The sequence below is a fragment of the Chelonia mydas genome, chromosome 1 (assembly GCF_015237465.2).
Source record: "Chelonia mydas isolate rCheMyd1 chromosome 1, rCheMyd1.pri.v2, whole genome shotgun sequence".
Classification (NCBI taxonomy): Eukaryota; Metazoa; Chordata; order Testudines; family Cheloniidae; genus Chelonia; species Chelonia mydas.
The window spans coordinates 116,236,488-116,249,065 of record NC_057849.1 but is presented as its reverse complement, the minus strand read 5'-3'; the positions used below and the strand labels follow the sequence as shown (position 1 = coordinate 116,249,065).

General features: G+C 41.4%; 1 protein-coding gene across 1 annotated transcript; it reads left to right on the top strand.

The window, feature by feature from the left end:
- The first annotated feature begins 2,625 nt into the window (after positions 1 to 2,625).
- On the top strand, positions 2,626 to 11,724 carry NMS (neuromedin S). The gene is made up of 11 exons (XM_043536992.1): positions 2,626 to 2,742; positions 3,954 to 4,009; positions 4,711 to 4,758; positions 5,240 to 5,299; positions 5,392 to 5,418; positions 5,508 to 5,561; positions 7,217 to 7,291; positions 8,305 to 8,340; positions 8,737 to 8,778; positions 9,781 to 9,811; positions 11,623 to 11,724. Exons 1-11 carry the CDS (start codon positions 2,670 to 2,672, stop codon positions 11,637 to 11,639), a joined length of 519 nt encoding a protein of 172 aa, XP_043392927.1. The 5' UTR covers positions 2,626 to 2,669; the 3' UTR covers positions 11,640 to 11,724.
- Positions 11,725 to 12,578: the final 854 nt, after the last annotated feature.

The following is a 12,578-nucleotide window of genomic DNA, read 5'->3' as shown; positions in this document are numbered from 1 at the left end:
CTACATAACTTTCATGTGGCTGGGACAGACCCCATGACAACAAGAGCCATTAATCATTGCTGAGTTTCGCTGATAGAGATGGTTACACCCCTTAAGGGAGAGAGTGATCAGCTAATACCCAGTAAAAAGCAACATGTCCAGAGGAAACTCCTTGTTTCTCAATACAGCAGGTAGGAACCAGTTTACGGGACAATGGAGAAGGGGCCACTCCCACCCAAGGATGAGTTACAAAGGATTACATCATGGACCCTCCTCCCCCTTACATTTGCATCCATGAGCCCTAGGGTCAGAACAGTCACATGGCCAGGTTTTCGGATAAAAGCTGCCTACTGAAAGGAAATAAGGTTCTTGTTACCAGACTGGATCCTAAGAGGCGAGGACTTTGCCAGGTAAAGGACCCAGAGCTGTCACAGCTGGGATAAGCCTCAGAAGCTGAACCTATAAGATTTTGTGGCTTTGAAGTTTTATGAGATAATAAACTAAGTTTATGTCTTTATCTGTATTCTTAGCATTGAGCAAATCTCTCTTCCTTCATTATCATTTCATTAATAAAGCCTACAAAAGTTTATTATAGGATCAGACTGAGCACTGCCTGGGTGGGTAAAGGAGGGAGATCTAAGGAGGAACTGACCTGTGGTATGAATCCGGTCCTTTTGGAACAGAGGAAGTTGGATTTTCTGGGATGTCATGGTAAAAGGTCCTAATATCACAGGCTCCACTTACTTGGTGTCAAGAGAGAGTGGAGATCCCAAGGGGACTGTTGAAACTCTATATTGAGGCTGGCAAAAGCCAAGGGGGTTAATAAGCAATGTGGTTAGCTGCCATGTCTAAGGAGCTTGACCCACAGCTGGCACTGGATTAACTTCACTCTTACTGAACAGTCTGCCCTTAAGTGGAGCCCACGATCTTGAGATACAATATCAACAGGCTTTTTTGTTTGGATTAATTTAGTCTTTTCTGTCTCCTTTTGCACCTTCTCCCATCAGCATTTATTGTTACAGGTCAGAGTCCATGCTCTATCCTGAACTTCTACACTGCTATTTTTACCCCATTAGCACAAACCCAAGTTAGTTGACCCAGACTCTGAGACTTGCTGCTGCGGGTCCTTTTTTGCAGTGTAGACATACCTATGAACTTTCACTCACTTTTTGCAATCAAGCACACAATTAGGACAAATTTGTAGCCCCAATTATTACAACTTCACTCTGTTTCTCTCTGTCCCTCCCTCCATGAATTGTCCTCACTCACTGACCCCCAATTAATCCTATTTCCTCTCCTCTATTTTCCTAGTTCAGCCCTGCTTTCTGTCCTCTACACATAGTTGGGCTCAATTCCTCCCTTATTCTCTGGCTACGTTTATCTGTCTACCTCCCCTCATGGTGTTTCTCCCCCTCAGACTGGGCCAGGTTCACTCCTGGTGTAGTCAAGTCAATGGAATTACACCAGGGATTAATTTGGATTGCTATGTATCTCTCTTACATCATGCCCCCCACACTAGGTTCTCCGTCTCTCCATTCCCATTCCATCCTATTCACACATTAGCTTTGCCTCCTGTGTGGAGCACTGCCCATGTAAAAACAAAATGAGGTAATAACCTTCATTTTTAGGTCCCTGAATAGAGGAGGGGCTTGTCTGATCTATTGGGCTGGTCTGCAATGGAAAAATCCATTGTGTTAGAACATGAACATTGTTAACTAACACAACATCAGTTATAACCTAGCACACAGTTTAAACAGGGACAGTCACATTTAACATCACATCACCGGTCAGCACTTGCAAGATGCCTGTAGGACTCAATGGACTTGGTTCCCCACCACCTTGTGCCTCATGTAGTTACCTTGCACATGGAGTGCCGGATGGGTGTAAACCACTACTACATCAGAATGGTAGCATTTTATACCCACTTGTAAAGGACTACCCTCCCTTAAAATAGAAGAGACTGTTGTACACTCTGATTTAATAATCCCTGGAAAATATTTCTACTTGTGACACCCTGGAAAATAAAGTCTGCTTTTTCATTTAAAAGAATGGGAAATTTTATATAAGACAATTATTGTCTTGTCAGTTTTATTAAGGAGGCCATCACTTGCATCCATAGCTATTTCATGCCTAGGTTTTATGAAATTTTTAAAGTCTTATTAAAAAATTAATCAAAGAACTGCAAAATGACTGTAGTTTACTTTTCCTAGCAAACTTTCACTGAACTCTGATTCTGCAGTAGACCGACCAGTTTGCAAGTAATGATGAGAAGATGTTTGTGATGCAGCAGTAATGTATGCAGTACAGCCTGTTTGCATGAGAGCAGTTTTCCTATAAAGCCTCTTTTATACAGAGGGGGGCAATGCGGATTCCAAACTTCTCCATTCTGTGTTCTTGGAGCCTTGACTACTGGCTGAGGTCGCGTTGCAGAGAGCTTTGATTTGAGAGATATTGCTGCATAAATAAAAGCACAGCGTGACACGTATGACTGAGAAAACAAGGCCCATGCAAAGTGCTGATTGGCTCCCCTTGCAATGGGATACAACTTGTTACAAATACACCTCTCCAGTTTGGGCCAGTAGCCCACAGGCTCAGCATCCTCCCTGCCATCTGAAGTCCGATGTGAAATGCTCAGGTCCTGGGAAAACAACCAAAGTCTGTCCCCAGCTCGAAGGAACAGGTGGCTGAAAATGAAACAGCACCCTTCTCCCTTCCCTTGGATCTTCGCTCTCTACTGCTTCTGTGCTCTACAGTTCACCCCAGGTAAGACCCGATCTCTCCCCATAACTGCCTCCTACGTACCTGATCGATGTGGATAAAGAATAGTCACTCGATCAGGGACTAATACAGAAAGCGTAACTCATTCCTCTCTCCCTCCCTCCCCCTCCCGGCTCTGCTTTGCAGTTGGGAGAAGCTAGGCTCGCTTCAGACTGGGAGAGCAGTTGTTCCAGACTGCCCTGAACCTGGTCTCTAACATCAAGCGCTTGTAAGGAGCAGAACGTGCAGGGCTGAAGGCGGCAGATAGTTTAAACAAAGGACATGGCTATCGGCCTCCTTCCTCCAAAACCAGCAGCAGCAAAAGACCGGAGCGGGTTTTTAAGTTCTCGTTTGAAGTGGGCAGGACAGGAGGGGGCTGGGTGGCATGCCCCTTACCAGGGAGAGACAGGAGATGCTTGATGAACGGGGGGGGCACTGTTAGTAGGTGCACAATAGGTTCTTATAAAAGCGACTTGAACATGAGAAATGGACATTTTCACTAAGCCCCGAGGGAACGGTGGGCAAAGAGGGAACGAATATAGCTCTGGGACCAGAGCCTCAGCTGGAGTACGCCCCAGTTCAGCGGAGCTGCCCCCATTGACACCAGCTGTCCGTGCCAGGGCTGGGCAAGAGGCTAAAGCGAGCAGGGAAAGTTTGGGGAAGAGAAGGCTGGGGACTGCCTCTTCCGCCCGCGCCTCTGTCCAGGGTGCTGAAGGGGGGGGACCTGCTCTCGCCTCCGGGACCCCGGCGGTGTGCCCGGCCCAGAGGACCGGGGGACTCGGCAGCACGGCGCATCCCGGGAGCAGGTCGGGGCGCCCGAGTGTGTGTGTACACTGCCGATAGGCGTGGGGGCTGCCCATCCCGACATCTAGATCGGCAATGTCAGAGGCCAGGCCAGGCGGGTGCGGGGGGGAGGGGGGTTGGGTTATTTTTGTGCTCTAGGGTTTCACATTGGAAGGATACTTTTTTTTTTTTTTTTTTGCTTTGTTGAAAAATATTTGTAAAGAGAAGGAAGCTAAGCATCTCTGCTAAACCCTCTGGCCCAGTGTTTTAACCCTGGTCAGGTTTCATTTGTACCCGAGCTGTTGGCCCGTTATAGCTGCCTCGTGGTCTTGGAGAACCCGCTCCCTGAATTTGTACTGAGGTAGCTTTCAAATGCAGGGCACAGTCACCCCCTTCTAGTGGGGATTATATCTGCGAATGCTTTATCTCAATAGGGGTTCCTCAGCCTGTCTCCCGTTCTCTGGATGCGCCCGAGGTTCCTAAAAGCGAGGTAGGAAACGCTTTCCTCACATGGCAGTCATAAACTGGGAGCGTGTTCATAACAGTGCGGGGCGCACTGAAACGCGGCTGAATTACCATCAGGGGCTGAGAAACCCCGAAGGCGCTCCATCCTTTTCCGGTTAGTCAGTGGCTAAGGATGCATTATTAAAAACCCTCTGCTCCCATTCTAACAAAACACACAGGTAAACATGCAGAGTGGAAGAGTAATGGGGGTCAATTCAGGAGTGGGTCTAGGGGCTCACCTGTGCCCTTTGTATGTCATTGGCTATGCTGCAATTCTCAGAGAGAAACAAGTTTGGTAGCACTTACATGGGTTTTACTAAGAGAATAAAGGAGCAAATAGGACACTAAACAAATATACTGCTGAGTAATTTACTTACAATTTCCCTAAACTAATTGAAAATATAAGACAATGCAATGATCAAGTCTAGGTTACAGTTGAGGTTGAATTGATAAACCAATGAATTAACAGTAACATGAAATGCAGGAAAGTCCACTTGGTCACCTCCCGGTTAGTGTATGTCCCTAAAGCAACCTTTCGCAGCCCATTTTAACAAAATATACACATTAAGAGTAAGATATCTGAGCCGGGAAAGGCCTTGATAGAATATTACTAAAGCTAAAGTTTCTCAGGCTAAAACACGGGTTGAAGTGTATAACTGACCTTAATGTCTAATCTTTATTTTTAAGCTGGCACTGTGTTTCAGTCAGTGGACAGAACTGTCTAATCAACCCCAGGTAAACTGATTTAACAATTTATTGAAGTGACTCTACTCTTCCAGGTACATTGGCTAGTCCATAACAATTAAACTTAGTTCAAATTAAAATGATCTGAAAAGAGAAATAGAAATGTCTCTTCCGTCTCCTCCAAGGAGTTGAATACTCAGCTGTAATGAGGTAGGTGGTTCTGCTGGCTTATGTTCTATTTTCTCATGCAATCGAATTTCACTAAATGATACTAAGTATTTGTTTTGTATGCAGCACAGGATTATGCTGACATAATTAATATACTATCAACTTTTTCCTGATAGAAAATATAATGTAATTTTTTATATCTGGTAGCTGCAGTAAGATTTACTCGGGAATAATGCCATTGGCTTCAGTAGAATTACTCCTGATTTAAGCTGTTGTGAGATGAAAATCAGGCTTCTTACCTCAAAAGTCATGTACAAAACATACCATAAATGAATGTATGTTTAAAAAACTATTTTTCTTTTAGATCTCCAGTAAAGCAATGGATCTTTGTAACGCTATTTTTAATAGCATGCAGATAGATGAGGTAAGGTCTAAAGATTTTCTTTCCTTGAAGAAAACTTTCCCAACATTTTGTCTAACCAAATAGAGTTTGACTATCATCATTATCTTTACTAGGAAAACAACGAGGACATATATAAAAGAGTAAGTATTTCTCCATCTTAGTAATATATGCATAACTTCAACTCTTAGATTTGATAAGACTATATACTAAAATTGCTCTTTTTATGCAGTTTTTATTTCACTACTCCAGAGTTCAAGAACCAACATATCCACTTAAAACTGGGGTCAGTATTTTAACATAATCATCACTTTTGCATAGCGTAAATATGTGAACAAGATGCTTACTAAGTCTATGATTCAGCAATGTACTTACGCAGATGCCTAACTTTAAGCATGTGAGTAGACTCATTCATTTCAGTGGAGGTGTCTCACATGCTTAAGTACCTTACTCAATTATCTATAAAAGTTCAGGCCTGTGAGATACTGAGGCCCTCAACTCATGTTGATTACAGCCAACGTAAGGATCAGCTCCAAAGCCATTTTTTCCTAGTGCACTTTTTTGGTTAATGCTAGCTATTCAAGAGCTTTACTCACAAAAATTACAGAGCTCTTTGAACTCTGTTTATATCTGAATTGTGTTAGTCAGAAAAGGATAAAATGCACCATGATTCTTGAGTTTCAGACAATCAGTTTACTCAGATCACGTGCAATGACTTTAAAATAATTACAGGAAGTGTTTTAAAAAGGTGCTTCTCTATCTTTTCTATACTTGTCAGTTTCTTTAGCTTCTAATTCTGAGCACATTTGTTTGAAACATTTGAATAAAAAAGCAGTACAATATTTACATTGTATTCTAATTGTAGAGCCCTCCCCCCAAACAAAAGCAAAACAAAATAAAATCCAAACAAACACCTTTTAGACCTTGACTGTGTAGTAAATACTTTTAATACAATGTTAGCTAAACCACAACCCCCCAAAATGCTGATTAGGGGTTTTCCAAAGTCAGCTAGAAATTATGGGTGGAATCCTGATCCCATTGAAGTCAATGGTAGTTTTGCAGTTGACTTCAGTGGATCCAAGATTTCACCCTATCTGATCATTCTTGAGGCCTGGAAGATGACCCATATTGCAGCTTTCCAAGCGATGTAACTGACCTTTGCCACATAGCAGTTTGTGGCCAGGTTTCCAAAATGTGGTCTATTTGGGGCCTTATCAGAATCTATAAGAATGGCTCAGCACCAGGATTAGGTCCAGCTCTGAGGTGTGAAGGAGAGATTCTTGCAAACTCTAAACTTTTGTCCAGCTTCACAGATCTGTTATGATATGAATCTCCCTGTCTCTGGCCCACCTGAACTTTCCCCAACACTCTGGGAACTATGGGCTAAATTCAGCCTTAACATAAAATGCCATTTCTTATTGAATAGATCCTCCTTTTACATGGTCCTATGAATTTGTGGGGTATCATGTGGATTAGAGTTTGATTAAGGCATTAAGATTATATCTTAACACAAGACTTCTTTGCCCACTGAAGTCAACGGCAAAATGCCCAAAATTTCACCCAAAACATGTAGCGTTTCTTAAAGTCACCTGAAAGAGCTGGGTAGAGAGTTTAGTTTCTCCCTCCAATTTTTGTGTAAACTTTACAGCTGGGGTTTTCAAATGAGCCCAAGGGAGCACGCACATCTCATTGAATTTAGGTCCCTCTCTCGACTAGATTCCTTTGAAAAATTCAACATATGATTATTACAAAGCTCTGTCAAGAAGCTCATGTTTTGCAGTGATTCTGCACTAAAAATTAATTAACTTGTATTATAAATAAGTCTGATTTTTGAAGCTGCAGGCTATCAAAAACTTTTAGTCAGTGACTATGTTTGAATGTTTTGTGTCTCATTGATCATCTTAATATAAAACTAGTGTTCACAATCTCTCTTTGTTGTAGTCTTCCCCTGTGCATCCTTTAATGCGCCTTGCTTCAAAGCTCTCTGAGAGAAGAATGAAAAGATTCCTTGATCCCGTATGCACTTTTTTCTTCCATAGTATTTTATGGCACTAAATGTTAATTTCAGTTGTTTTATAAATCATTGTCTTAATGTTCGAACCTTGAACACCTAACAAAGGAAAATCCCCTTGCTTTATATCCTGTCCCTAGCTCTCCTATTTCCTTCTCTATTTTTTCCTTTTTTAAATTTAAATTCCTTCCCTTTTCAACCTCTTCTTCCCCTTTCTTCCTCTCACTGTCTGTTCCCCATTTTCCGGCCCCTCTCCTCCTTTATTTTTACACTCTTGCTCTCATCTTCCATTTTACTTACTCATCTTTAAATCTTGTGCCTGATTATTAAATCCAATCACTGGTGCAGCTGCTGCTGTCACTGATCTCTGCTGATGCTATTAAAAGGGTCTTTTCCATTTAAGGTCCAGTCAAAGCCAGTGGGGCTGTACAAGGGGTTGTCCTTGCAGATCAGATTGAAGAATCAGAGCCTTCATCGACACCGGGCTTGAGCTTGCTGCTGCTAAAGTCAATGGCAAAACTTGCATTGACTTCAGTGGTGCAAGATTGGTCCCACAATGAGCTACCTTCTGAAAAATAAGTACAGCAGGAGCTGAGTTTAGTAGCAGCAACCCAGACTGGATTTAAAAAAAAAATCAGTGGAAATCTTAATGATGGGGAACCAACCTCATTTCAACAAGGCAAGAAAAATCAATATTACTTTGAATCCTGGTGAATGCTGTTCCTTATATTCCCTTCAGTTCAAGCACTGCATTGTTCTCAAGAGCATGAGTGTCTCATTTGAATTTCAGTGACAAGAATGTATTTACCTTGAAATCAGTTAAAGTCATACTTAAAATAAAGGCAGAAAATTTTGAGTTGCTTCTAGATTTCCTGTAACTATCTGATTTGTGTTTAAAATTCTCACTTCCAAAAAAAAAATATGGATTGGAGCGATGTACTTAACCTGTACTAGAGGATTATGAAAATCTCATGACCAGCCGGATATGTTAAAACTGATACATGCTATCACCTTGCAGGAATCACAAATTGCTGCTGCACAGTTTATAAAGAAGGTACGTTAACTTAATTTCGATTTTTTTAAAAATCGGAGACCACAGTTGCTCTGAGCTAGCTCACAAGCTGCTTCTGAGAGATAATCAATCACTTCTAAACCAGCCTTCACGCTATTTTCTAGAGCCCATGCAACATCATATTTAATTATGGTATTTTCATATATTTACATCAGACAAAATGGCTGGTTCTTGACAATGCCCTCTGGGTGTTAATGTTTAATCAGTAGTTCAGGTGAATGGGCCCTGGGGACTATCAGTATCTAGTTATTTGCACACTGCTGAAAAGGTTCCTGCATTACTGATGACAACAGCTCTGACAATGACACAGAGACTTGTCAATATGGCCATACGATAGTTTACAAATATTTTGTTAATGGGTTGTGTTTTATTTTACAGGATAGTGCTGGTACCATGGGACGGCCTTTTTTTCTTTTCAGGGTATCAGATTTGTCTTTTCCTTTTTACAATTTTGAATCATATACAATTTCATGTACCCATAGAAAACAATATAAACCTGTTTACATCTAAAAATTCTTGCCTGGTATTCTATAGACGCTGCCGTCTAAAGTCATTGCTTGAAAAGCTTAGGGAGTCAATGTGGTGCTGGGGTTAGAATAAAAGGTCTATAAAACTGTGAAATCCTGGGCAGTAATGGATTAAAACTTTCTGTTGCACAGGGGTGACCAGTAAAATGTTAGGCCTTGAGCTGTTCTACCTAGAGATAGGGTTGGGGCCAAGTGTTTATTTCCTATTAGACTGACTAGTGCACCGGCCCTAAATTCAGCAGAAAAACATAAGCATTAGCAGTGCTCTGACTAAATGATCCGATTACCACACTCCGTGCACAACGGAGTAAAAAAAAAAATAGAAATTATGAAAATAATCTGTGGTTAATTTATTTCTCATTTTGACTGTTGGATCTTTGCCCAAAGTAAGTATCTTGCCGATCCTGTTCTAACCCAGATTCAGCTAGTGACACACTATGTTGACCTGGGCAAAATATTTTTCACACGCCTCTAGCAATACTGCAAGAAAAATCAGTTAAAAAGAGGCCCTGACTATAACCTGGGCCCTAGTTTATCAGGATACTTAAAAATGTGCCTAGCTTCTAACCAGGTCAGTATTCCAAGTGATGCCAGTGGCATGACTTACATGATCAGAGTTAGGCATGTGCTTATGTATCTTGTTGATTGGGGCCAAGTTGCTGCATGAAAAATTAATCAGATTCTTCAGCTGTTGGTCCAGAGGCTGACTGAAGACGTTACAGACTGTAGGAATTCACCCACCCCATAGATAAGTCCTATTTCCACTCAAGACCCATCACCCATGTGTGGTAAATTTGGAACAAGATTTTATGAGTTTCCTAAATGCACTATGGGAGTCATCCCTTGCTGCGTTTACTTGTCTGACCTCAATATGATTATTTAATTACATTTTCAGCCTAGAAATGGAAGAACTATTGAAGACGGTGGTGAGTAGGCCTCTGAAAGGTGATTTTAAAAGGCTTCATTCTGTTTACTCAACAAATAATAATCTTTGACAGAGAAAGTGTTATTTAGAAATAATTTGTTACATGCCTAAGCCCCTTTACTGCTAACTGCTCTGCACAGGGACAGGTGTCTGTCTGCACAGAACCACTTGAAGGATCAGGGGGTCTTATATATACTGTAAACAAGCTAATTAAGTTGAATCTGACAGAGCATTAAAGTTATAATGAGCCCACTTTATAAAAAACTTGGAAATACTGTTATTTACAGTACTGTTATTTACAAGTACAATACTATTCCAAACTTGGAAATATTGTTATTTACACAACACCCAAAAGCATGTGAGGTGCTCCACAGAGATAAATATAAAGACAAGATCTCGGTCCTGAAATGCTTATAATCCAGAGCCACCTGATCCTACATCAGAACCCACTAACATGGATCCTTGCACTCATATGGAGTTCCACTGACATTAGGATTGGGACCTAATTTTAGATGAAAAACAACAAACAATGGGGGGGTGGGGTGAAGAAAGATAATGGGTTATAATAATAATATGTGCTCACTCAGCTTCAGTGTGTTCACATCTTGATTGTTCTATTAAAGTCATGATTAGGTTTTATGGTAAATTAAGTAGATATTTGTCTATACAAGAAACCACATGCTCTTTTCCCCTCCCACATCCTCTCCCAACCCTTCTGAACTTTTCAAAAGAAAGGGTCACTATTTTCTGTTTGTGAATTATCTGCTTCCGCTGCAAGGGATAATGCTCGTGATAGGAAAGGATGGTGACTAGAGTGACAGCAACAACAAAAAATCTACAAAAATATACTTTTGATATTAAACCATTTAAGGAAGGAACAAGCCATGAATATGCTAGTGGTTCCCAAACTAGGGGTGCCACTTGTTCAGGGAAAGCCCCTGGCAGGCCGGGCCAGTTTGTTTACCTGCCACGTTCGCAGGTTTGGCCGATCACAGCTCCCACTGGCCACAGTTCACCACTCCAGGCCAATGGGGAGCTGCGGGAAGGGCAGCCATCATGTCCCTCGGCCTGCACTGCTTCCCGCAGCTCCCATTGGCCCATAACGGAGAACTGCAGCCACTGGGAGCTGTGATCGGCTGAACCTGCGGACACGGCAGGTAAACAAACCGGCCCAGCCCGCCAAGGGCTTTCCCTGAACAAGCAGTGCCCCTAGTTTGGGAACCACTGACCTAGCAGATCAATGGAGAGATGTGGAATGACCATGCCTAGAACTTTTTGGCAAAATAATTCTAACCATGGTTAGTGTAAAACATGTTGAAACACTCTGGGTGAAATTCACCCTATGCCAGGGCCAACAGAAGGCATATGACAACAAATAAACCTCACTCAAGTGTTACTGTATGGACTAAAGTGTGCCTTACTGCTATGCCTCCTTTAAGTTTTCACCCACTGGGCAGTGTGTCTTCTAAAGGGTCAGCTTAATGGGCTGCACGATAAACACTATGCTCCCAGCCTTCAAGAAGAAGGCCTCCTAGATGGTGGTAGACCTTGGTGATGAAGGAAAAAAGTGTGTAGGGAGGAAGGATTCATAGTGTGAGTGAAAGACCTCACATGTTCAGATAAGCATCCTGGACTCTGGATAGTTATTCAAACTTTTTGAGGTTCATCAACTATTACTTGCAGGGGCTAAAATTTTGTGCCATTATATTTCTAGCTTTGGGATGGAATGGACATACAGAACTGAATTTTTTCAGTACATCATTTAAGAGCTCATCACAAAGTATAGTCCTAATTTGTGCTAATTTCTTTCAGAATTCCATGGAATATGAAGCTCATGGGTTGACTTAACAGCTTGAAGGCTTGATTTATACAAAGAAAAACAATCCTGTTGGACTATGTGTCTATTGTTTTAAGTGACTCATTTGACTAGAGGCTACTGTTCCATAATAAATTTGCAGTCATTAATTATTTTGTACTTCTTTACATCTTTTCTTTGTCAAGTTACACACACTTGTGGTCACTGAGCAGTTATCAGCCTTCTTTATGTTACACTCCTTTGGCTCCAAAATAGAGTTCTTTATTTACAGGAACCAAATCAAATGTATTAAGGTAATACAATGAAGAACCATTCTCAAAATGTTTCCTCTATCATCTTTTTATGTAGATGACCTCTGTTAGGATTATACATGATCAACATGCCCTTTTTATGACTATGCAGTGTGTTTTGTTTAGGATTTGAGGTACACATTGCTCTACCGCAAATTGCACAGCACAACATCATTTTCATAACTGAATTATCTTCTCCAAAACAAGAACAAAAGACGGATCATGATAACTGATAGGTTCAAATCATCTACTTTGAGTGTCACTAATCAACGACAATTGTTATTGACTGACGGTATCTGGCCAAACAATTTGCCAAAATGGAAACTGTGGTCTACCTTTTCCACCCTTCCCCTACTAGGCATCATAAAAAATACATCAGGGACCAAATTATGAGATGTGCTTGTCCCTGTGCCTCAGTAGATCACAGCTGAGAATACGAGATTCAGGATAAACTGCTGAGAAATAGGGCAGACTCACCTCAAACTGGTGGTTATTCTATCATTAGATTATACCAAGCCAGTAACAATAGTTAACCAGTGTGATGAGAAAGAAGTTTGCAAGAAGCCAGAGGTGCAGTCTCCTTAGGCCTTCCAGCCCTTGTCTCACCATCTAGACACTGGACTCTATGATGAGTGGTTACTGAAAACCAATTTAATTAAATA

Excerpts from the sequence above, each read along its gene's own strand:
- NMS (XM_043536992.1), top strand. The coding sequence starts at position 2,670 with ATGAAACAGCACCCTTCTCCCTTCCCTTGGATCTTCGCTCTCTACTGC. Across the intron at positions 5,300-5,391 it reads ATAGCATGCAGATAGATGAG|GAAAACAACGAGGACATATA; the intron begins GTAAGGTCTAAA and ends TATCTTTACTAG. Across the intron at positions 8,779-9,780 it reads GGCCTTTTTTTCTTTTCAGG|CCTAGAAATGGAAGAACTAT; the intron begins GTATCAGATTTG and ends TTACATTTTCAG.